Here is a 24,937-nt window from a genome sequence, read left to right as displayed (position 1 = left end):
GTCACCCAAGCTCTAATGTTATTGTCTCAGGCTCTCTCTCTCTCTCTCTCTCTCTGGCTGTCTCTACCGCTCTCCTTTCTTTTTTTGCCCCCTCTCCTTCTTTCTTCCTCTCGCTCTCTCTCGATCTACCTCCGTCTCCCCCTCTCTCCTCCATCCAGCATTATTGATTGCCTCCCCATCTCTGGTGTTCCTCTCTACACACAGTCCAGCTAGCGATCGGCTGTGTGGATCTTCAGGCAGCGGGGAGCAGAGCGGGCTGGCCGGGCAGGGGAGGAGCAGCGGCCGGCTCCTGGATGGGGAACGTCCCCACCACGGTGAAGCACTGTCTGAGCTACCAGCAGCTCCTCCACGATCACCCCTGGCTGCCGCGCTGGCTGCTGGACCAGAAGGTCTGTGTGTGTGTGTGTGTGTGTGTGTGGAGGGAGGGCGGGCACATGCTCAAACACATGACCTAGTCATGACAGCAGAGAGGCTGAGGGCTGGAGAGGAAAGAGGAAGAGAGAGGAAGAGGCACGGCCGAGAGAGATTCTCACTGTACTGCTCAACTTATGTAACCCTCTCAATGTGAAGAATACTCTTGTTCGACGCTGTACTCATCTTTGATGCTGAGGCTTTTTAATAATCTGTATTTATTATCAAGTCAATTCAGCGTAAAGGTTGGCTGAGGCCCCTCGTCGTTATAGTAACAGCAGCATGGATGGTAATTAAAGAAGATTCTGCTGAGTACATTAACGCACCTCAGTCCTGGGTCTGACAAGTTGCAGTCAGGCTCCGTGGCCTCCACTTTCCCAGACCAACCCCATTCATCTTGGAGAGTTTAGAGTTTAGTGCAATTTAGACTTTACTAGGCAAACTACTGTACAGCACTTATGTAATATGGATGTAATATTATATGTATTCCTTTGTATTTGATCCAGACTAGCATTGCTAGCAATATCAGAAAGCTCAATGCCACATTCTCAATACAGCACAGGACAATACAATTGACGTGTGTGGTCTAAATCAGTTTCCAATCACTCCTTACTGTACGTCAAGTGCATTTGATGAATTTACTAAATGGCCATGGATGTCTTCTTTTACGGCCATAAATACCGACTAAGAAGTTTAGAAAAATAACATTTTGGAGTGCGTAGGGATGCCTTAAGCCAATCAGAGAACAGCGGTTTCAAAACTCCAGCACAGTAGCCTATCGGTATCGGGCACAAAGATTTTGAAAATGCCCACTGTCCTGTCCTGAAACAACGCTGTAGTGAGACCCTGGTCTCAGACGAGACAACTCCTCCAGCCCTGAGCAGTGACCTGAGTCTGAAGACACTGACTGTGACAGCTCCTCCAGCCCTGAGCAGTGACCTGAGTCTGAAGACACTGACTGAGACAAACACCAGGCTGTCACGCAGTCTCACACAAGGGAAGAGTGATGGGAGGGATTTACTGAATGACGGTGTGATGTTGTTTCATGTGCAGAGCGCCTCAAGTCAAGAGTATCCAGAGTTTGTGAAAATTGTGGAAGTTGGTCCCAGAGACGGCCTTCAAAATGAAAAGGTAGATGTAACACCCTCATGGCCAGTTTGGCCACCATAATGACACACTTAGCAAGGCAGCAGTGGTGAATTATGTTGTTACATAACCATCATGCTTTTTTTATATCGTTTTGGAATGGAAATGAAAAAAATCTGAGATCGTCTCAAACATATGGATTTTTTTTTCTCCAAATGATTGGACCTTGGGCATATGTTTCAAATTTTCCACTCAAATAACGTATTGACCAAATGAACACAAAGTGAACTTGAAATCTCTGCAAGACATGACACCATTTCACCATATGGCTCACGTGCTGTTCCCTCGGTACACGTATAAGTCACAACTTTATCATTTCCATACCACCAGTCTGCTGGTGGATCAACATGCTGACAGATCACAAATCTGAGAGCCACACATTGTAATTGTAAGAAATATGTTTTGAAGAAGCTGACCCAGCAGGTGAGTGCAGTAAATTACTCTGATTGCGAAGACTGGGCAGCCGCAGCAGAACCTTCCAGATGTCCACTTCTCCCTGCCGTCTCCTGCAGAATCGAAACCCTGCACCTCCTTCTCCATTTCCTTGTTTTCCAGGAAATCGTTCCGACAGGAGTCAAAATCCAGCTGATAGACAAGCTGTCTCAAACAGGCCTGACCGCGATTGAGGCCACCAGCTTTGTGTCTTCAAAGTGGGTACCCCAGGTAATAAATCTTGTTTTGTGCGTCTGCAGAGTGCGCTGAGTGATTTAGGAGGATCTCATTGGTCTCTGCCACAGGGCCGCGGAGAGAGACCCGCTTCTCCAGAACAACCCGCTCGTCTGTTGGACACGCAGATGTTCAGGGTGGAAAAGCCCGGACATATTTATTCTCTCCGTTTTGTTTTCCAAGCATGCTATTTCATTCACCGCCGTAAAACATACTACCGCTCACCTCATGAAACAGATCAAAGTTGACGAGGTCATGTTTGCAGAGTTGAAATTGAGACGTATGACGTGAGAACGTGGCTGTATTTCTTGAGTTTATATCTGCTGAATATGAGGTCTCTGTGTGAAAGCCTCTCTGTGATGGCCGCTCAAGGCCACCTCGTCTCCATGAGCGACGCAATGTAAACACCGTTTGGTTTCCCTGTGATTGAGATGGCGGACCACAGCGAGGTCCTTCGAGGGATCCACAGAGATCGTCATGTTCGCTATCCGGTGCTGACGCCAAACATGCGAGGTTTCCAGGACGCTGTAAGAATTTTCTTACTATCCATGTATCATTATCTAAGAGATAATTCTTCATCATTCATGTCATCAATACCTCCCCTACTGCCTGTATGTACTAGGACTAGGAGAAGAGAGAGGATTGCAGCCCATATCCATAGATGTGCATGTAGCGTAGAAGGATATTTTTACATCCTTAGAACTCCGGTCAGCGTACTACTGTATCGTCTTCCATACCATCAGAGCCTTGATGAGCCAGTGTTCCCTTGCGTTTCACTCATGCATTTCCCCTCCCATCCTGTAGGTGGCAGCAGGGGCGACAGAGGTGGCCGTGTTTGGGTCGGCCTCGGAGACTTTCAGCAGGAAGAACATCAACTGTTCCATCGAGGAGAGCATGCAGAGGTTTGAAGAAGTCCTCAGCGCTGCCAAGCAGAAGCAGATCCCCGTGCGAGGGTAGGTCTGCTCCCGTGCTGGTTTAACCTTTGACCTCGGACGTGTGGCTGAGGTTGTGTGCAAACGACACTGGTGTGACGAGCTTTCCCATAACCTGGCTGGCAGTCGACACCCTCTGTGCTGTTGGCTGTCAGTAGGCTGAAGATGGACTTTAGTCAAATACAACAGAGCTTTCAATGGACTGAAAAGCCCAATTGAGACCACTGAAATCCAGACAGTCCTCTTCCTTCTAGCAGCAACATGCTTGGACTCCATCCCAAATCACATACTCGCTACTATTACTAGGTAGTGCAGCTGTTCTTGCAAATTACAAACTATACGATTGCATGCAGTATGCATACGAGTGGGACATACTAGCTCATCATAAACATACTATAATTTTTTTCTGGCACACTAAAGAGAATGGAAGTTTGGATATTGGAACATGTGTGTTCCCATGTCAAAAGTTGTCGGCTTTCATCTCCACATGTTAGTGACCCAACGCCTGATTTTCCCTCACTGATAAAAACCCCAGGCCTGAGCAAGATACTGTATTTAACCAATCAGATAATAACTGAAAGTTTGTTTTAAAAAGTAGAACTTTCTCAGGGTTGGATTCTTCCAGAAATAACACATGCATGAGCAAAGATCCAGATGTGCAGTTGCGGGTCATTCTACGTGTTGCTACGCCGACCGCGGAGCGCCCAGAGGCACAGTATAGAACCAAACAGGATGTGAGAGACGTTGAACAGTAGCTCCCGGTAAATCTACAGCCAAACAAATCGGCGTCGCTGTGGAAACGCATTATTACTCTGACACAGCCGTTCTGGCGAATGTGACTTAAGTACCGCTGTGCGAGCTGACGATGTAGAACTCTTTTTCCCCACGGGTCCAACTCGACTCCAGTGGAACCGCTGGTGGCGAACTGAAGTATCACGTAACGACTCGAGGCCCCTGGAGGAAGGTTTTCTATTTTTCGCATGCCGCAGCGCTACTGTGTTTCAGACGGTTTACGTTTCCTCACTACACATATGGAAAGGTCATTGTTTGACGTTCACCCAGCTGCACCGTTTCTCATCGGCACTGTCAACAGGACAAGGATCTTAGAGCTGGGAGCCTTCAGCACCTCCGTGCATGTCAAATGTGAAGTCTGGATCGTTCTGACACAACAGACTAACTCCTGTTAGACTCATACAAACCAGCTGATCCAGACATGAATCTGGTGGGCTTTTGACAAGAGGACAGGGTTGTAGTTGTGGAGCAACATAAAGTCATTGTAGCTAATGTTTTCTGGTGGTTACTCTGTTCTTCCAGATACGTATCCTGCGCCCTGGGGTGTCCATACGAGGGAAGCGTGGAGCCCTCTAAAGTCACTGAGGTGAGCATGAACAAGCAACCCTCTCTTGACTAGCCTGGAAGAAGAGGTGCTGATGCTTCCATTACATATCATGGGCAAACAGGTCATTAAAAAGCTTTCAATTCAGACAGGCCGTGCAATTATTCATTCATGCACTCACAAATCCAACTGTCCACGCATCCTTCCATTCATTCATTCATTCATTCATTCATTCATGTGTTAATTTACAAACACATCCATTCATCCATTCCTTCGTACATTTAAGTGCACAGTATCAGTGAAGTGTATCAGTGTATTGTGTTGTGTGTGTGTGTGTGTGTGTGTGTGTGTGCAGGTGGCCAGGAGGCTGTATGAGCTTGGTTGCTATGAGGTATCCCTGGGAGACACCATCGGCTTGGGAACCCCTGGCTCCATGAGGACGATGTTGACGAGTGTTCTCCAGGAGGTGCCCAGCTCCGCCCTGGCCGTCCACTGCCATGACACCTACGGTCAAGCCCTCGCTAACATCCTCACAGCGCTGCAGGTACAACCTGGGGAGCTAGCCTGGATGCTAACTGCTAATGAGATGAATGCTGTAGGCCGGATGCTAACTGCTAATGAGATGAATGCTGTAGGCTAAATGCTAAGAGATGTAGCCTAGTTGAAGGCTGGATGCTAACTGCTAATGAGATGAATGCTGTATGACTGAAGAGTTCACTTCATGAAAACTCACTGACTCGTGGTCCCTGAGCATCAGATAGGAGCTGGGATAAGTACTTTGTATTTACCGTTACACTTTATTTGTTTAGCTTTTAACAAAAGTGACAAACATGTTGTCACAAGTGCATGTTGAAAGTACAGCAGAAAATCTCAACTACATTATTGTATAGATCAGTGCAACAAAAAAACATCTTAATCTTAAGTGCAACTTCAGTGTAGGACTTTGCCTATACAACTTGAATATGAGTTACATTACACTAAATTAAACTTAAAAAGCAAAAAAAGTCAGAATTACATGAAGTTAAAGAAAAACGATGCCAACTGGTGCAAAACATTTTATAATAATCAGTTCACAAAACAACTAATTCAGTCTCATGGTTCAACAATGATCTAGATTCTCTCCCACAGGGACACCAGAGTCATAGTCATAATGTCAATCTGAAAGAGTCACAATGCCCCTGTGTACTGTGACCCTGCAAGTAGTAAGAACGCATTGTTTCACTCTCTGAGAAGACATTTGAAGGGAGCAAAAACAAAGGTGTAGGTTACACCAGGGCAGTGACATGCAGCCAGGCAGCATCCCTCCGCCCAGCGCAGGGGGATCTCTGATGTGGAAGCTAATCTGGGGACCCCACAAAGGAAAAGAACACAACAACTGTCCACCTGAAAAGTCCCTGAATCTTAATGAACATCAGATAGGTCCTCCGGGGCCTCACACCAGAGCACACCTCGCCTAGCCGGAAGAAAAGACCCCGTCATGCCTCATTAATGAAGCCCTATCTGGGCCGCAAAATCAAATTAACCTGTTACAAGAGCTTCCTGGAACGGCCCCTCCTCCAGTGTGTTTGTCACCACCTCTGGGGTTAGCGCAGAAGCCAAAACCTGAGAGTCCCTCTGTCAGACAGAGAGACAGGCAGGCAGGCAGGCAGCCTGAGAGTCCCTCTGTCAGACAGAGAGACAGGCAGGCAGCCTGAGAGGATATAGAGATATAGAGAGGAAAAGCAGATGAATCAGTTCTCTGGTGGGGATGGTGGGTGTGGGGTCAGGAGATTGGGGGTGGGGTCAGGGTGGTGGGGTCAGGATGGTGGGGGTGGTGTCAGGAGGTGGGGGTGGGGTCAGGGTGGTGGGGTCAGGGTGGTGGGGGTGGTTGGGGTGGGGTCAGGATGGTGGGGGTGGGGTCAGGGTGGTGGGGGTGGGGTCAGGATGGTGGGGGTGAAGTCAGGATGGTGGGGGTGGGGTCAGGGTGGTGGGGGTGGTTGGGGTGGGGTCAGGATGGTGGGGGTGGGGTCAGGGTGGTGGGGTCAGGATGGTGGGGTCAGGGGGTGGGGGTGGGGTCAGGATGGTGGGGTCAGGGTGGTGGGGGTGGGGTCAGGGTGGTGGGGGTGGGGTCAGGGTGGTGGGGTCAGGATGGTGGGGGTGGGGTCAGGATGGTGGGGGTGGGGTCAGGGGGTGGGGGTGGGGTCAGGAGGTGGGGGTGGAGTTAGGGTGGTGGGGGTGGGGTCAGGGGGTGGGGTCAGGGTGGTGGGGGTGGGGTCAGGGGGTGGGGGTGGGGTCAGGGTGGTGGGGGTGGTTGGGGTGGGGTCAGGATGGTGGGGGTGGGGTCAGGGTGGTGGGGTCAGGATGGTGGGGGTGGGGTCAGGGTGGTGGGGTCAGGATGGTGGGGGTGGGGTCAGGGTGGTGGGGGTGGTTGGGGTGGGGTCAGGATGGTGGGGGTGGGGTCAGGGTGGTGGGGTCAGGATGGTGGGGGTGGGGTCAGGGTGGTGGGGTCAGGATGGTGGGGGTGGGGTCAGGGTGGTGGGGGTGGGGTCAGGATGGTGGGGGTGGGGTCAGGGGGTGGGGTCAGGATGGTGGGGGTGGGGTCAGGGTGGTGGGGGTGGGGTCAGGAGGTGGGGGTGGAGTTAGGGTGGTGGGGGTGGGGTCAGGATGGTGGGGGTGGGGTCAGGAGGTGGGGGTGGAGTTAGGGTGGTGGGGGTGGGGTCAGGAGGTGGGGGTGGAGTTAGGGTGGGGGGGGTGGGGTCAGGGTGGTGGGGGTGGGGTCAGGGTGGTGGGGGTGGGGTCAGGAGGTGGGGGTGGAGTTAGGGTGGTGGGGGTGGGGTCAGGGGGTGGGGGTGGGCAAGGGGCATTTGTATCCCCTAGATTCTGGAGCAGACAGAGAAAGTAGAGGAGAAGTAGGTGGTGGGAGGGGAGATGTAAGAGGAGGGGGAGGAGTCAGAGGAAGTGAAGGGGTAGGGGGTGGAGGGGTAATACGAAGTGGAGGAGTAGGGGAAGGAGGAGGTGAATGGGAAGAGGTGGAGGTAGAGCAGGTGGGGGTGGGAGGGGGGTGGAGTGAGATCCTCCAGGGGGGCTGGGTGGGTCAGAAGATGAGAGGGGTCCACACAAAGGCTTACCTATTCGGTGTCTGTTGGGGTTGGGGTGGGGTCAGGATGGTGGGGGTGGGGTCAGGGTGGTGGGGTCAGGATGGTGGGGTCAGGGGGTGGGGTCAGGATGGTGGGGTCAGGGTGGTGGGGGTGGGGTCAGGGTGGTGGGGGTGGTTGGGGTGGGGTCAGGATGGTGGGGGTGGGGTCAGGGTGGTGGGGTCAGGATGGTGGGGTCAGGGGGTGGGGTCAGGATGGTGGGGGTGGGGTCAGGGTGGTGGGGGTGGGGTCAGGGTGGTGGGGGTGGTTGGGGTGGGGTCAGGATGGTGGGGGTGGGGTCAGGGTGGTGGGGTCAGGATGGTGGGGTCAGGGGGTGGGGGTGGGGTCAGGATGGTGGGGGTGGGGTCAGGGTGGTGGGGTCAGGGGGTGGGGTCAGGGTGGTGGGGGTGGGGTCAGGGGGTGGGGGTGGGGTCAGGGTGGTGGGGGTGGTTGGGGTGGGGTCAGGATGGTGGGGGTGGGGTCAGGGTGGTGGGGTCAGGATGGTGGGGGTGGGGTCAGGGTGGTGGGGTCAGGATGGTGGGGGTGGGGTCAGGGTGGTGGGGGTGGTTGGGGTGGGGTCAGGATGGTGGGGGTGGGGTCAGGGTGGTGGGGGTGGTTGGGGTGGGGTCAGGATGGTGGGGGTGGGGTCAGGGTGGTGGGGTCAGGATGGTGGGGGTGGGGTCAGGGTGGTGGGGGTGGGGTCAGGGTGGTGGGGGTGGTTGGGGTGGGGTCAGGATGGTGGGGGTGGGGTCAGGGTGGTGGGGGTGGGGTCAGGATGGTGGGGGTGGGGTCAGGGTGGTGGGGGTGGGGTCAGGGGGTGGGGGTGGGGTCAGGATGGTGGGGGTGGGGTCAGGATGGTGGGGTGGGGTCAGGGGGTGGGGGTGGGGTCAGGATGGTGGGGGTGGGGTCAGGGTGGTGGGGGTGGGGTCAGGGGGTGGGGGTGGGGTCAGGATGGTGGGGGTGGGGTCAGGGGGTGGGGGTAGGGTCAGGAGGTGGGGGTGGAGTTAGGGTGGTGGGGGTGGGGTCAGGGGGTGGGGGTGGGGTCAGGAGGTGGGGGTGGAGTTAGGGTGGTGGGGGTGGGGTCAGGAGGTGGGGGTGGAGTTAGGGTGGTGGGGGTGGGGTCAGGAGGTGGGGGTGGAGTTAGGGTGGTGGGGGTGGGGTCAGGATGGTGGGGGTGGGGTCAGGAGGTGGGGGTGGAGTTAGGGTGGTGGGGGTGGGGTCAGGAGGTGGGGGTGGAGTTAGGGTGGTGGGGGTGGGGTCAGGGTGGTGGGGGTGGGGTCAGGGTGGTGGGGGTGGGGTCAGGAGGTGGGGGTGGAGTTAGGGTGGTGGGGGTGGGGTCAGGGGGTGGGGGTGGGGTCAGGGTGGTGGGGGTGGGGTCAGGAGGTGGGGGTGGAGTTAGGGTGGTGGGGGTGGGGTCAGGGGGTGGGGGTGGGCAAGGGGCATTTGTATCCCCTAGATTCTGGAGCAGACAGAGAAAGTAGAGGAGAAGTAGGTGGTGGGAGGGGAGATGTAAGAGGAGGGGGAGGAGTCAGAGGAAGTGAAGGGGTAGGGGGTGGAGGGGTAATACGAAGTGGAGGAGTAGGGGAAGGAGGAGGTGAATGGGAAGAGGTGGAGGTAGAGCAGGTGGGGGTGGGAGGGGGGTGGAGTGAGATCCTCCAGGGGGGCTGGGTGGGTCAGAAGATGAGAGGGGTCCACACAAAGGCTTACCTATTCGGTGTCTGTTTCTCATGACGTTGTCCTGGCCTTGACAAAGACAGTCACAGAGAGGAGCCCAGAGGGGCTGTGGACTCGTCTGTCAACATGCTGCTGAACTACCTGACAATGCTACGCTTAAAGCCAGAGAGAAAATGATCCCATCATAGGCCAGACTCACCACATGGCAAGAAGAGAGGAGAAGGGGGGGGGGGGGGAGAGGAGAGGTGGGGAGAGGAGAGAGATGAGGAGAGGAGAAGAAAAGAGAGAGAGGAAGGGAGGGCAATGGAGAGCAGAAGAGGGGAGGGGGGAGGGGAGGGGAGAAGAGAGGAGAACAGAAGAGAGGAGAAGATAGGAGAGGGCCCCAGTGCAGTTGTAGCTCTGTAACTGAGACATTCATCCATGAATGAAGTGAGACAGGAGTCATGGTCAAGTTTGGAATACTCCTCCGAGACGGGATGAGAGAGTTAATCACAAACAGTCTTCCAGACCAGAAACAGTCATCCACTTAACTAGAAACAGTCATTTTGTTCACAGAAAAAATCGAACAAAGTCCAGTTCAGCAACAGTTTGATTCGAAAGTTTTTATGCAGAGAATTCAGGGTCTCCAAACCTTGAAAATCAAACTGGTTACACACACCATTCAGGACCAATCCATGGCTTTACATTGACATGTTCTTTCCGATTCCTTTTCAAGGGGATTGTGTGTTCATCTCCTCTCTCTGAGCATCGCTCAGCTTCCTTGCAGCTCCTCCTCCTGAGAGGCAGATTTTAGGCCCTTCTGACAGGACTGAGGAGAAGCAGCAGAAGAGAGGCATTCCTCAGGGTGGATCACGTTAGAGATAGATTCATCACAGCTGCCCTGAAGACACCACCGAACATAATAGCGGCCCAGACATTTAGCCTGCCATTTGTCCTCCCCGCAACTCAACAAACTTGAGTGGAAATGAAAGATTGTATCTTGGCTTTTCATTACTGAGACTGCCAGTGCTCAGCACCACCACCACCAACTGGGAGAGAAATGAATTTTCGCTCACCCTGCTGGCCCCGAGTCACCACTCTCTTTGTTCCCCCGGAAGGCATTCCTGCTCTTTGTCCCTCCTGCTCTCTGGATCTCAGGAAGGTCTTTGTTACCAGCCCACCGTTGGCGTGGCCTCACTATGAGAACGTCCTGACTTGGATTTCACAGGCCTGGCTTGAGAAACATTGATAATCTGACGCCAATGCTTTTGTGTTTTCTGATGTCAGCTGAAGGGCTGAGCTACGAGACTCTCCTCAATCCTAGTCTCTTTTTCAATTTAATCTGGCCTCAATACCAGTGTCTCCCCAGTTTCTAGTCTCTCCTCAAATTAGTTTAAATCAGGTGAGACCTGGGATGAGTGACGTGACAAAAGATGATGGATTTAACAACAGGTGTTTGGCACTTAGGCCCCACGGGGAAATCAATGATCGAAGGGAGTCAGCCCAGCAGTGGAAGATGAAATCCCCCCTGGAGTCCAGGCACTGGTGGCGGCAGCCGACGACCCAGCCGACGACCCAGCCGACGACCCAGCCAGACGACCCAGCCGACGACCCAGCCGACGACCCAGCCGACGACCCTGCCAGACGACCCAGCCAGACGACCCAGCCGACGACCCAGCCAGATGACCCAGCCGACGACCCAGCCGATGACCCAGCCGACGACCCAGCCAGACGACCCAGCCGACGACCCAGCCGACGACCCAGCCGACGACCCAGCCAGACGACCCAGCCGACGACCCAGCCAGACGACCCAGCCAGACGACCCAGCCAGACGACCCAGCCAGACGAGTCGAGGAAGCAGGAGGAGAAGCTACCGGGTGGCGACGGGGAGGCGGAGGGTAGCATGGACAAACTGAACAGGGAGAGAAACGTATTTAAAGGCACGGCAGCGGTGCGATAGGCTGGCGGGGGAGGCTCGTCACTGTGCTGATTGATAGAAGTGAGCGGCTAATCGAACACTGAAACTCGTACACACAGCCCAGGCATTGAGGTGAGAGGGAAAGGTGAGAGAGTGCGTAGCGGGGGGAGTGTGTAGTGAGACATAATGGTGTGTGGCCTGAGCGTGCAGAGTTCGGTCTTGCCTGACTGAACTTGCGCTGAGCTTCATTTCTCCTCAGTCTCAGTTTCTCGTCACAGCCTGTTCTCTCATTCTACATTCATCTCTCCACAATCCTAATCTCTTCTCAAACCATTAAGGTCTAGTTCCTCCTCAATCCTAGTCCCTGCTCCGCACCGTTTGTCATCGGCACCGTCAACAGGACAAGGATCTTAGAGCTGGGAGCCTTCAGCAACTCCGTGCATGTCAAATGTGAAGTCTGGATCGTTCTGACACAACAGACTAACTCCTGTTAGACTCATAAGAACCAGTTGATCCAGACAGGAATCTGGTGGGCTTTTGACAAAAGGACAGGGTTGTAGTTGTGGAGCAACAGAAAGTCATTGTAATGTCTTCTGGTGGCTACTCTGCCTGACCTGCCTGGATACCTAAGACACGGGGGGATCTTCAGGGCTCTGTGATGGTGAATAGCTCTGTGTGTTGCGCTGAAGCTGCGTAAAGCTGATGGTGAAAAAGGTCTGCCAGTAATTCTTTATTAGCATTAAAACGATGTATGATATTGAATAAACATTCAACTCATTTACTTTGTGGTTGATCCGCAGACCTCCGCACCAACCCTGAATATTCTGTCAGTGTTGTCATGGTCACCATTGGCTTTCCAGTCACGGACTCAGACAAAACCAGGGCTTCAGCTTGAAGGTCGCCTCAGTTAAAATCCCTCTCCGTTTTCGCATGTCAGTAATCCCATTCATAACTTTAGGCTGGCTCCCTTTCTTCACCATGAAATATCAGGAAAGTGTGTTTGGATTGGCACCCCTCCCCTAACCCAGGGCTGCTGGATGTATGGCTGCAGCAGGCTGATGTTGGTTAGATCACTGTCAGCCGTGTGAGTTAGCCTCACCTCTGAAACAATGTCTTTCAGTTCCTGGGTTTATACAGAGAAATATCAAGGCTGTGGGTGAGGAAACAGAACTGCTTCAAATCAATGAACACACGTACTGTACATGGTGCCCCCCTTTACCCTCTTCCTTCTCTCTTTCTTTCTTTCTTTTTTATAATGTTTGCAGTTTCTTTCTTTTTCACTCCCTCTATCTCTCTTCCTCCATTGCTACCATGCTCTCTCTCTCTCTCTCTCTCTCTCTCTCTCTCTCTCTCTCTCTCTCTCTCTCTCTCTCTTTCATCCTCTCTCCCAACCTACTTCCTGTGACGCACGGCCACAGGGAAGGCAGCGTGTGTGCCCGTCGTGTGAGCATGTCAACGGGCCTCCCTATCCCTGCATCATCGTATCCCTGCATCATGTGCTTCTGAGGAGCAGAGCGACCAGGAGGGCTCCTGCCTCCGCTGCCTCAGGAATGCCATTGTATTTATCCCTCCACGGCTCGCCGAATCCGCCTCTGGAACGGCCAGCTCACATCTGGTTCCCGGGCAGCATGAGGCTAATTGAACACCGGCAATTCTTCAGCTTCTGGCCACCAATCCCTGCACGGCGAGATTGAGATCTCCGGCAGTGACCGTGTGGAGGAATTCCAGAAGAACGGGGGTCGGGCGGCTGTGCTTTGGGGGAGGTCAGACATTCTGCTGTCCTTTGTTCCCCTGATGAAACCGTATGCCGAATACCCCCCCCCCCCGCCTTCCCGCCTTCGCAGTTAGCAGCTAAACCCCAGAGTAGCACGCTAGATTACTACTCTGTGTTTACACAACAGAGAAACTCTGCCCGCTACAATATCCTGCTCTGGCCTAAACCAAGGCCTGGAAATCTCGTGCACGCTGCACACCACAGTGGATCACACCCCCTGCCAACGTAAACAGCAATTATAGGCTGCACAGACTGACTCGCTCTGGACGAAACACAGCCAGCCTTCAGAGACCAGCCACCAATTAGGACCATTGTTCAGGACAAACCTGCAGGAAAAATCTGACATTGATAAAATATATTGATCTAATAAGTTTTGGAATTAAAGTTGCATTTGGTTTACATCAAAACGAGCGTGTGTGCTGGGGAAGTTAAACCAAGTGCGTCGGAAATGGTCTTGGTGTGCCTGCTGTCCTACCTGATCCCTGATGGTCTTGAGAGGTGCGTTTATTTTCGATCACTGTTGGGTCCCCTGACAATCTGTGTCTGCCAAGAAGTAGGAAAATGTCCAGAAGACAGGTGGAAAACTTTACAGTTTTAATCTATGGTCAATTGATTAGACAGTCAGAGCCCTCCCAGGGAGAGGCAGGAGGAGTCAGAGTGTTAGAGCTTCAGGAGTCAGAGTCTGTTAGAGCTTCAGGAGTCAGAGTCTGTTAGAGCTTCAGGAGGAGTCAAAGCCTGTTAGAGCTTCAGGAGGAGTCAGAGTCTGTGAGAGCTTCAGGAGGAGTCAGAGTCTGTTAGAGCTTCAGGAGGAGTCAGAGTCTGTTAGACCTTCAGAAGGAGTCAGAGTATGTTAGAGCTTCAGGAGGAGTCAGAGTCTGTTAGACCTTCAGGAGGAGTCAGAGTATGTTAGAGCTTCAGGAGGAGTCAGAGTCTGTTAGACCTTCAGGAGGAGTCAGAGTATGTTAGAGCTTCAGGAGTCAGAGTCTGTTAGACCTTCAGGAGGAGTCAGAGTATGTTAGCGCTTCAGGAGTCAGAGTCTGTTAGAGCTTCAGGAGGAGTCAGAGTCTGTTAGACCTTCAGGAGGAGTCAGAGTATGTTAGCGCTTCAGGAGTCAGAGTCTGTTAGAGCTTCAGGAGGAGTCAGAGTCTGTTAGAGCTTCAGGAGTCAGAGTCTGTGAGAGCTTTAGGAGGAGTCAGAGTATGTTAGAGCTTCAGGAGGAGTCAGTCTGTTAGAGCTTCAGGAGGAGTCAGAGTCTGTTAGAGCTTCAGGAGGAGTCAGAGTCTGTTAGAGCTTCAGGAGGCAGGGTGTGTTAGAGCTTCAGGAGGCAGAGTCTGTTAGAGATTCAGGAGGCAGAGTGTGTTAGAGCTTCAGGAGTCAGAGTCTGTTAGAGCTTCAGGAGGCAGAGTGTGTTAGAGCTTCAGGAGTCAGAGTCTGTTAGAGCTTCAGGAGGCAGAGTGTGTTAGAGCTTCAGGAGGCAGAGTGTGTTAGAGCTTCAGGAGGCAGAGTCTGTTAGAGATTCAGGAGGCAGAGTCTGTTTGAGATTCAGGAGTCAGAGTCTGTTAGAGCTTCAGGAGGCAGAGTGTGTTAGAGCTTCAGGAGGCAGAGTGTGTTAGAGCTTCAGGAGGCAGAGTCTGTTAGAGATGCTGGAGTCAGAGTTCACAGGAGCTTGTCCACCTGGTTGGCAGCCAGGTCTTCATCAGGTGCCTGCTGGTGCAGCTCTACTTGTGGTCGCTGGTGACAGGAGCCTAAACAAGGGAGTTGTTGTCCCAACAAAATGGGTTCTTCCTCACGGTCTGATGAGGTCACCGGCGGGCTGAACTCAGAAGTCCTGTACCTTGTGCGTGAGGTCCAGTGCCTCGTGCGTGAGGTCCAGTGCCTCGTGCGTGAGGTCCAGTGCCTCGTGCGTGAGGTCCAGTGCCTCGTGCGTGGTAAATGTATCCGTCTTGTTTGGTTGTGCAGTCCAACAGAAACGCAGGTGAACCAGCAACAACGCATCATTACCTCTCATATGGACTCCAGACTGGGCAGAGGAGCCTGACACACACAGTATCCCACATAGAGGAGCCTGACACACACAGTATCCCACATAGAGGAGCCTGACACACACAGTATCCCACATAGAGGAGCCTGACACACACAGTATCCCACATAGAGGAGCCTGACACACACAGTATCCCACATAGAGGAGCCTGACACACACAGTATCCCACATAGAGGAGCCTGACACACACAGTATCCCACATAGAGGAGCCTGACACACACAGTATCCCACATAGAGGAGCCTGACACACACAGTATCCCACATAGAGGAGCCTGACACACACAGTATCCCACATAGAGGAGCCTGACACACACAGTATCCCACATAGAGGAGCCTGACACACACAGTATCCCACATAGAGGAGCCTGACACACACAGTATCCCACATAGAGGAGCCTGACACACACAGTATCCCACATAGAGGAGCCTGACACACACAGTATCCCACATAGAGGAGCCTGACACACACAGTATCCCACATAGAGGAGCCTGACACACACAGTATCCCACATAGAGGAGCCTGACACACACAGTATCCCACATAGAGGAGCCTGACACACACAGTATCCCACATAGAGGAGCCTGACACACACAGTATCCCACATAGAGGAGCCTGACACACACAGTATCCCACATAGAGGAGCCTGACACACACAGTATCCCACATAGAGGAGCCTGACACACACAGTATCCCACATAGAGGAGCCTGACACACACAGTATCCCACATAGAGGAGCCTGACACACACAGTATCCCACATAGAGGAGCCTGACACACACAGTATCCCACATAGAGGAGCCTGACACACACAGTATCCCACATAGAGGAGCCTGACACACACAGTATCCCACATAGAGGAGCCTGACACACACAGTATCCCACATAGAGGAGCCTGACACACACAGTATCCCACATAGAGGAGCCTGACACACACAGTATCCCACATAGAGGAGCCTGACACACACAGTATCCCACATAGAGGAGCCTGACACACACAGTATCCCACATAGAGGAGCCTGACACACACAGTATCCCACATAGAGGAGCCTGACACACACAGTATCCCACATAGAGGAGCCTGACACACACAGTATCCCACATAGAGGAGCCTGACACACACAGTATCCCACATAGAGGAGCCTGACACACACAGTATCCCACATAGAGGAGCCTGACACACACAGTATCCCACATAGAGGAGCCTGACACACACAGTATCCCACATAGAGGAGCCTGACACACACAGTATCCCACATAGAGGAGCCTGACACACACAGTATCCCACATAGAGGAGCCTGACACACACAGTATCCCACATAGAGGAGCCTGACACACACAGTATCCCACATAGAGGAGCCTGACACACACAGTATCCCACATAGAGGAGCCTGACACACACAGTATCCCACATAGAGGAGCCTGACACACACAGTATCCCACATAGAGGAGCCTGACACACACAGTATCCCACATAGAGGAGCCTGACACACACAGTATCCCACATAGAGGAGCCTGACACACACAGTATCCCACATAGAGGAGCCTGACACACACAGTATCCCACATAGAGGAGCCTGACACACACAGTATCCCACATAGAGGAGCCTGACACACACAGTATCCCACATAGAGGAGCCTGACACACACAGTATCCCACATAGAGGAGCCTGACACACACAGTATCCCACATAGAGGAGCCTGACACACACAGTATCCCACATAGAGGAGCCTGACACACACAGTATCCCACATAGAGGAGCCTGACACACACAGTATCCCACATAGAGGAGCCTGACACACACAGTATCCCACATAGAGGAGCCTGACACACACAGTATCCCACATAGAGGAGCCTGACACACACAGTATCCCACATAGAGGAGCCTGACACACACAGTATCCCACATAGAGGAGCCTGACACACACAGTATCCCACATAGAGGAGCCTGACACACACAGTATCCCACATAGAGGAGCCTGACACACACAGTATCCCACATAGAGGAGCCTGACACACACAGTATCCCACATAGAGGAGCCTGACACACACAGTATCCCACATAGAGGAGCCTGACACACACAGTATCCCACATAGAGGAGCCTGACACACACAGTATCCCACATAGAGGAGCCTGACACACACAGTATCCCACATAGAGGAGCCTGACACACACAGTATCCCACATAGAGGAGCCTGACACACACAGTATCCCACATAGAGGAGCCTGACACACACAGTATCCCACATAGAGGAGCCTGACACACACAGTATCCCACATAGAGGAGCCTGACACACACAGTATCCCACATAGAGGAGCCTGACACACACAGTATCCCACATAGAGGAGCCTGACACACACAGTATCCCACATAGAGGAGCCTGACACACACAGTATCCCACATAGAGGAGCCTGACACACACAGTATCCCACATAGAGGAGCCTGACACACACAGTATCCCACATAGAGGAGCCTGACACACACAGTATCCCACATAGAGGAGCCTGACACACACAGTATCCCACATAGAGGAGCCTGACACACACAGTATCCCACATAGAGGAGCCTGACACACACAGTATCCCACATAGAGGAGCCTGACACACACAGTATCCCACATAGAGGAGCCTGACACACACAGTATCCCACATAGAGGAGCCTGACACACACAGTATCCCACATAGAGGAGCCTGACACACACAGTATCCCACATAGAGGAGCCTGACACACACAGTATCCCACATAGAGGAGCCTGACACACACAGTATCCCACATAGAGGAGCCTGACACACACAGTATCCCACATAGAGGAGCCTGACACACACAGTATCCCACATAGAGGAGCCTGACACACACAGTATCCCACATAGAGGAGCCTGACACACACAGTATCCCACATAGAGGAGCCTGACACACACAGTATCCCACATAGAGGAGCCTGACACACACAGTATCCCACATAGAGGAGCCTGACACACACAGTATCCCACATAGAGGAGCCTGACACACACAGTATCCCACATAGAGGAGCCTGACACACACAGTATCCCACATAGAGGAGCCTGACACACACAGTATCCCACATAGAGGAGCCTGACACACACAGTATCCCACATAGAGGAGCCTGACACACACAGTATCCCACATAGAGGAGCCTGACACACACAGTATCCCACATAGAGGAGCCTGACACACACAGTATCCCACATAGAGGAGCCTGACACACACAGTATCCCACATAGAGGAGCCTGACACACACAGTATCCCACATAGAGGAGCCTGACACACACAGTATCCCACATAGAGGAGCCTGACACACACAGTATCCCACATAGAGGAGCCTGACACACACAGTATCCCACATAGAGGAGCCTGACACACACAGTATCCCACATAGAGGAGCCTGACACACACAGTATCCCACATAGAGGAGCCTGACACACACAGTATCCCACATAGAGGAGCCTGACACACACAGTATCCCACATAGAGGAGCCTGACACACACAGTATCCCACATAGAGGAGCCTGACACACACAGTATCCCACATAGAGGAGCCTGACACACACAGTATCCCACATAGAGGAGCCTGACACACACAGTATCCCACATAGAGGAGCCTGACACACACAGTATCCCACATAGAGGAGCCTGACACACACAGTATCCCACATAGAGGAGCCTGACACACACAGTATCCCACATAGAGGAGCCTGACACACACAGTATCCCACATAGAGGAGCCTGACACACACAGTATCCCACATAGAGGAGCCTGACACACACAGTATCCCACATAGAGGAGCCTGACACACACAGTATCCCACATAGAGGAGCCTGACACACACAGTATCCCACATAGAGGAGCCTGACACACACAGTATCCCACATAGAGGAGCCTGACACACACAGTATCCCACATAGAGGAGCCTGACACACACAGTATCCCACATAGAGGAGCCTGACACACACAGTATCCCACATAGAGGAGCCTGACACACACAGTATCCCACATAGAGGAGCCTGACACACACAGTATCCCACATAGAGGAGCCTGACACACACAGTATCCCACATAGAGGAGCCTGACACACACAGTATCCCACATAGAGGAGCCTGACACACACAGTATCCCACATAGAGGAGCCTGACACACACAGTATCCCACATAGAGGAGCCTGACACACACAGTATCCCACATAGAGGAGCCTGACACACACAGTATCCCACATAGAGGAGCCTGACACACACAGTATCCCACATAGAGGAGCCTGACACACACAGTATCCCACATAGAGGAGCCTGACACACACAGTATCCCACATAGAGGAGCCTGACACACACAGTATCCCACATAGAGGAGCCTGACACACACAGTATCCCACATAGAGGAGCCTGACACACACAGTATCCCACATAGAGGAGCCTGACACACACAGTATCCCACATAGAGGAGCCTGACACACACAGTATCCCACATAGAGGAGCCTGACACACACAGTATCCCACATAGAGGAGCCTGACACACACAGTATCCCACATAGAGGAGCCTGACACACACAGTATCCCACATAGAGGAGCCTGACACACACAGTATCCCACATAGAGGAGCCTGACACACACAGTATCCCACATAGAGGAGCCTGACACACACAGTATCCCACATAGAGGAGCCTGACACACACAGTATCCCACATAGAGGAGCCTGACACACACAGTATCCCACATAGAGGAGCCTGACACACACAGTATCCCACATAGAGGAGCCTGACACACACAGTATCCCACATAGAGGAGCCTGACACACACAGTATCCCACAGAACACGTTGGCACACCGGGGATATTTCCTTGAGAGGGCACCTTAAGAAAGCTACGTGGGATGAGGATGTGTAAGACAAGACAGAGTGAACATCTTGTATTTAGCTAAATATGTATTTAGCTAGCTGTATATTCACGTGACTGACTACTGTTCCCAGGGCGACCCAATGTCATTTCACTTCCTGTTCAGCCAAAGTTGGAAGAAATCATTCCTAAGGGTTTTCTGTATAATTAACTGCAAGAATGCAGAGAGAAGCACTATATCTCATGTTCCTTTAAGCAATGGATGCATGTTGGTGTGTGTGGGTGTGTGTGTTGGTGTGCACCTGCTTATGGGTGTGTGTGTGTGTGTGTGTGTGAGCCCAAGCCTGTGTGTGTGGGCTTGTGTTGGTAAATATCTGCCCAGGCCTATATGTGTGTGTGTGTTTGATGATTGTACCAAAGGAAACAGACTAATTGATACCCAGAGCTATACAATGTTGTGTATGAGTGACACATAAGAGGCAGAATACCAGGCTGCTTGTGAACCAGGATGACGAGGTTGTGGTTGAAATCCCCTCCTGTAACCACGAGGACCAGGAAACATGAACTCTCTTTATTATGAAGAAGGCCACAAGTATGCTGGTCCAGGTTAGAGCCGTCAGCCAGGATGAGTCAGCAGGACTAAGGGATGTCCCCTCCCCTATCTCCCCTATCTCCCCCCCTCTTCTCCCCCTCCTCTCCCTCTCTCCTCTCCCTCTCCTTCTCTCCTCCTCTTCCCCATCTCCTCCTCCTCTCCCCCTCATCTTCCCCCCTCCACCCATCCCCCTCCACCCCACCTCCCAACCCCCCTCCACCCCTCCTCCCTCTTCTCCCTGAAAAATACGCCCCCAGCTCCTCCAGCCAGATGTTGAGCCCCACCACAGCCCTGGCAAGCCCCCCTCTCTCTGCCCACATACCCACACACCACAGCCCCCTGAACAAGGGACATTGTTCCTCTACCTGGAATGTGTGTGTGTGCGTTCATTTGCGTTTGTGTGCCATACCGTTGGCCCTGGCATAGGCTGTGTGTGCATGTACAGTGTGTGTGTGTGTGTGAGAGAGAAGTGTGTGTCCCCGAATGCATGTATACAGTCTAAATATGTGTGATAGAGAGAGACACTGTCCCTGCGTGCCCCTAGTGAGTGCTGAGTGTGTGTTCTGCATGTCCTGGCAGATGGGTGTGTGTGTGTGTGTGCGTGCCCTAGTGAGTGCCGAGTGTGTGTCCTGTGTGTCCTGGAAAATGTGTGTGTGTGTGTGTGCGTGTGTGTGTGCGTACCCTCGTGAGTGCTGAGTGTGTGTCCTGTGTGTCCTGGCAGATGGGGGTGTGTGTGGTGGACTCGTCGGTGGCGGGGCTGGGAGGTTGCCCCTACGCCCTGGGAGCCTCTGGAAACGTGCCAACAGAAGATGTCCTGTACATGCTGCAGGGCATGGGGATAGAGACCGTGAGTGCTGCTTCTCTCTCTCCTCTCATCTCCTCCCTTTCCTTCCCCTTTCCTCAACTCCCTTCTCCTCTCATCTCCTCCCTTCTCCTCTCATCTCCTCCCTTCTCCTCTCATCTCCTCCCTTCTCCTCTCATCTCCTCCCTTCTCCTCTCATCTCCTCCCTTCTCCTCTCCCCCCTCCTCTACTCTCCTCTCTTCTCTTCTTCCCAATAAGAGTAGTCTAATCTGGTCTTGTTTGGTGATCTTTCATCTGTCGGTTAGAGCTTTGGTGTAGTTTCTTATATTCGTGTCTAGTCTTTGTATGGACAGCCTCTCCTGCTCCCCAGCTGTTTGTGGTGCAGGTGCTCTCCCTGCTGGAGACACAGAGCTGCTTCAGCATGCTACAGGCCCAGCTCTGGAAGGTGTCTCTGGTCTCACTGAGCTTGTCTCCCCTGGCAGGGCGTGGATCTGTCCAAGGTGATCGAGGCTGGGGACTTCATCTGCCAGGCGCTGGGTCGCACCACGCACTCCAAGGTAGCCCAGGCAAGAGCCAATCAGGTGTCTCGATGACGTCACCTGACCACTCGGCAGGAGAGGACCGTTCTAGAAGCCCTTTCTCTTTAGCGCGTTCAGTGTGTCCCTGGTTATGCTGCATACATGTAGAGGTTACTGTCTATGTTGCATATTTATATGTAGCTTATTTTCTATGCTTCTTAGATTTATAAGGTAATGTCTATGTTACATATATAAATAGGTTACTTTTTAATGTTACATACATGTAGAAGTTATTGGCTCTGTTACGTAGATTTATAGGTTACTGTCTATGTTACGGTGATCTATAGGTTACTGTCTGTGTTATGTAGATCTATAGGTTACTGTCTGTGTTATATACATGTAGAAGTTATTGTCTATGTTACATAGAGCTATAGATGATTGTGTATGTTGTGTATGGCCTGTGAAGTGAATCCCTCTGTTTCTCTAGGCAGCCAAAGCTCCTCAGAAACAGCACTTTAACAGAACTGGAGAACAGTTTAAAAGTGGATTAAACCCCAACAACCTTAACTTCATCTCATCCATCAAGTCCCTCAGATAGATTTACAAGCAGTAGTGACCTTGGTTGACCAACTCCTGAGTTACTAAACTTGGTCTCTAGGGGCACTTACACATTTCTGATTTAGAGAAGCGTATAAACCTTCCCTTCCTCTTGTCCAGATCAGTTACCTTCCCTGACAGTTCCCCAGCTCGTTGCCATAGCGCCATATCCTTCGTGTTGTTGAGTTTGTTAAACTGGCAATTAAATTGATGTTAATCCCTTTCAGGACTGTTTCCTGTCAGTGGGGCCCCAAGTGAAGTAGAAGGAGACACAGAGACTGGGATCAACTGAGAGGGGGAGAGGTGGGGGAGAGAGGAGATAGAAAGAGAGATAGGGTGGAGAAAGAGAGAGATAGAAAGGGGCAGGGATAGAAAGAAAGAAAGACAGAAAGAAAGAGAAAGAGAGAAATGATGATGAAGAGAGAGAGAGAGAAGAAAGGAGAGAGGGAGGGAGAAAGAGTGAGAGAGGGATGGATGGAAAGAGGGAGGGATAGTTGGGAGAGAGAGAAAAGAAGGGAGAGAGAGAGGAAGGGAGGGAGAGAGAGAAGAAGAAGGGAGTCAGAGCGAGAGAGAGAGAGAGAGAGAGAGAGAGAGACAGAGAGAGAGAGAGAGAGAGAGAGAGAGAGAGAGAGAGAGAGAGGAGTCCTCTCAGCTGGGGAAAGTTTTTCATCCTGCATTCTGTGGGGGTGTCTTCTCTTCTCATTCATTTCCTGCCGAATGTGGTAACAATTAAGACAGGGGGGGGGGGCAGCTGGGGCGGGGCAGACCTGCTGTGTGAGAGACGATCATTATCTTCCAAAATGGATTTTCATTTCCAAACTCTATCCTTGGCTTTGTCGAGCTAGGCGCCTGTTCGTCTGTCTCCACATGGGGAACATTTTCAATCATTCATTCAGCTACCCAACTACCATCATAACTGGTTGGGGCCATAACTTGTATTTAAATTGTATTAAGTGTTATATGTCATTACAGAGCCAAGTGTATTCTTGCCAATGAGGAATCTGAAATACCCTACCTTAGATCTCATTATTTACATTTTCAGATGTTACTGTTGCTTGCTGGAAATAATTCTTCTGATGTTCTATATTTCTGAAGTCTAGATAGCAATCATGTTAGTCATACAGACTTTAGACTTTTAAATGTAAACGATAAATAGAAATGTGCGCTTTATTGCGGTGTCAGAACATCCACCATGCAGGACAATACTTCCAGCTATCACAGAAGAAAGCTGTGTGTCTAATGCTATCCTGCTGTGATCCCACTGTGGACCTGACTGGGCAGTGGAAAATAAGATAGTAGAACAATCTTTTTGTCTCTGTTGTCTGAGAAATAAACATCTGCACGGCTGAAGCCAAACTCTCGTGTGTCTTATTAGTCATCTGACCTCCAGGCCTCTGCTGACCTTTAAGTCAGGCCTGTCTGCGGTCCGTCTGTATTTGTCTCCGTTGGAAACAAGAACGAGAAACGTCCACGTGTATCGAATGAGGATGGATCGGAGAGAAGGAAAATTATGATAGAATCCTATTGAATGGGTAGAAACAGTATTAAATATTTAATAGTATTCCTGGTAGAGTGAGGATAGATTGCAGGGAGAGAGATGAGAACCACAGAACAGGATTGTGAATCTAACAATGTCATTACATAACATACTGGATGTGAATCTAACGATGTCATTACTTGATGGACTGGATGTGAACCTAACGATGTCATTACATGACGTACTGGATGTGAACCTAACCATGTCATTACATGACGTACTGGATGTGCACACAGGGTGATCCAACAACTGTTTTTACAAAGCAGAAATTGCCTATGATTACATACAAATTGTTATCGTAAAGTCCATTTACTAGTATCATTATGAGCCCTATGCTTGACTCAATGTTCTCACATCAAAGTCCTGCATGTGGACCGTGTGTGTGTGTATGTTGAGTTTGTGTGTGTGTGTGGGTGAATGTGTATGAGACCAGGTGCTCACATAATGCAGAGTACAGTGTTAGACTTCAGTGAAGATAGGGCTGTGCAAGGTCAAAGGTCACTGATGGTGACAGGGTTCGGAAAGCACAGACAGCTGTGTGTGGCACAGGCAGGCTCTGTCATTCATCAGGCTCTGAATAGCTGCAGTAGACAAGCATCTTGTAGAAGTCACTAAACCAAGGATGTGAAGAACTGGGAACACACAACACACACACGCACACACGACACACACACAACACTCACTCACACACACGGCACACACACACACACAAGACACACATGTCTGCCCACACACCCACACACACAGGATTACATGAAGGTTGGGTCATGTTTTATTCAGAAGTCTCCATAACAGTGACAGAAGAGCAGACTTCAAAGCAGCTGCAGCCTTCTGCAGCAAGAGACTTAACAGCCTCACTCACAAGGTATTACTGTCCCACTGAGGTACATTTGATGACAATCTCTGCTCTGGTTGGGGCCACAGTAGGTAAAACACAGTGTCAGCGCGATCATTGCGCTCCAGATAGAACGAGAAACATGACAAAATAATAATAATTAAAGGCTGAATCAATATTTTACCATTGCAATGTCATGTTGACTCTGGCAGTTGAATAAAAT

The 24,937-nt window shown here is 51.6% G+C and overlaps 1 protein-coding gene across 1 annotated transcript; it reads left to right on the top strand.

The window, feature by feature from the left end:
* Positions 1–22,682, top strand: hmgcll1 (3-hydroxymethyl-3-methylglutaryl-CoA lyase like 1). Its single transcript, XM_062462986.1, has 9 exons — positions 1–389; positions 1,465–1,542; positions 2,113–2,220; positions 2,655–2,750; positions 3,028–3,176; positions 4,470–4,533; positions 4,847–5,035; positions 21,147–21,272; positions 21,710–22,682. The coding sequence occupies exons 1-9, from the start codon at positions 294–296 to the stop codon at positions 21,818–21,820; spliced, it is 1,017 nt and encodes a 338-aa protein (XP_062318970.1). The 5' UTR covers positions 1–293; the 3' UTR covers positions 21,821–22,682.
* The last annotated feature ends 2,255 nt before the right edge of the window (positions 22,683–24,937 follow it).

The sequence above is a fragment of the Osmerus eperlanus genome, chromosome 6, assembly GCF_963692335.1.
Source record: "Osmerus eperlanus chromosome 6, fOsmEpe2.1, whole genome shotgun sequence".
In the NCBI taxonomy this organism is placed as follows: Eukaryota; Metazoa; Chordata; class Actinopteri; order Osmeriformes; family Osmeridae; genus Osmerus; species Osmerus eperlanus.
The sequence above is the reverse complement of the archived record's forward strand: the minus strand, read 5'-3'. Positions and strand labels throughout refer to the sequence as shown.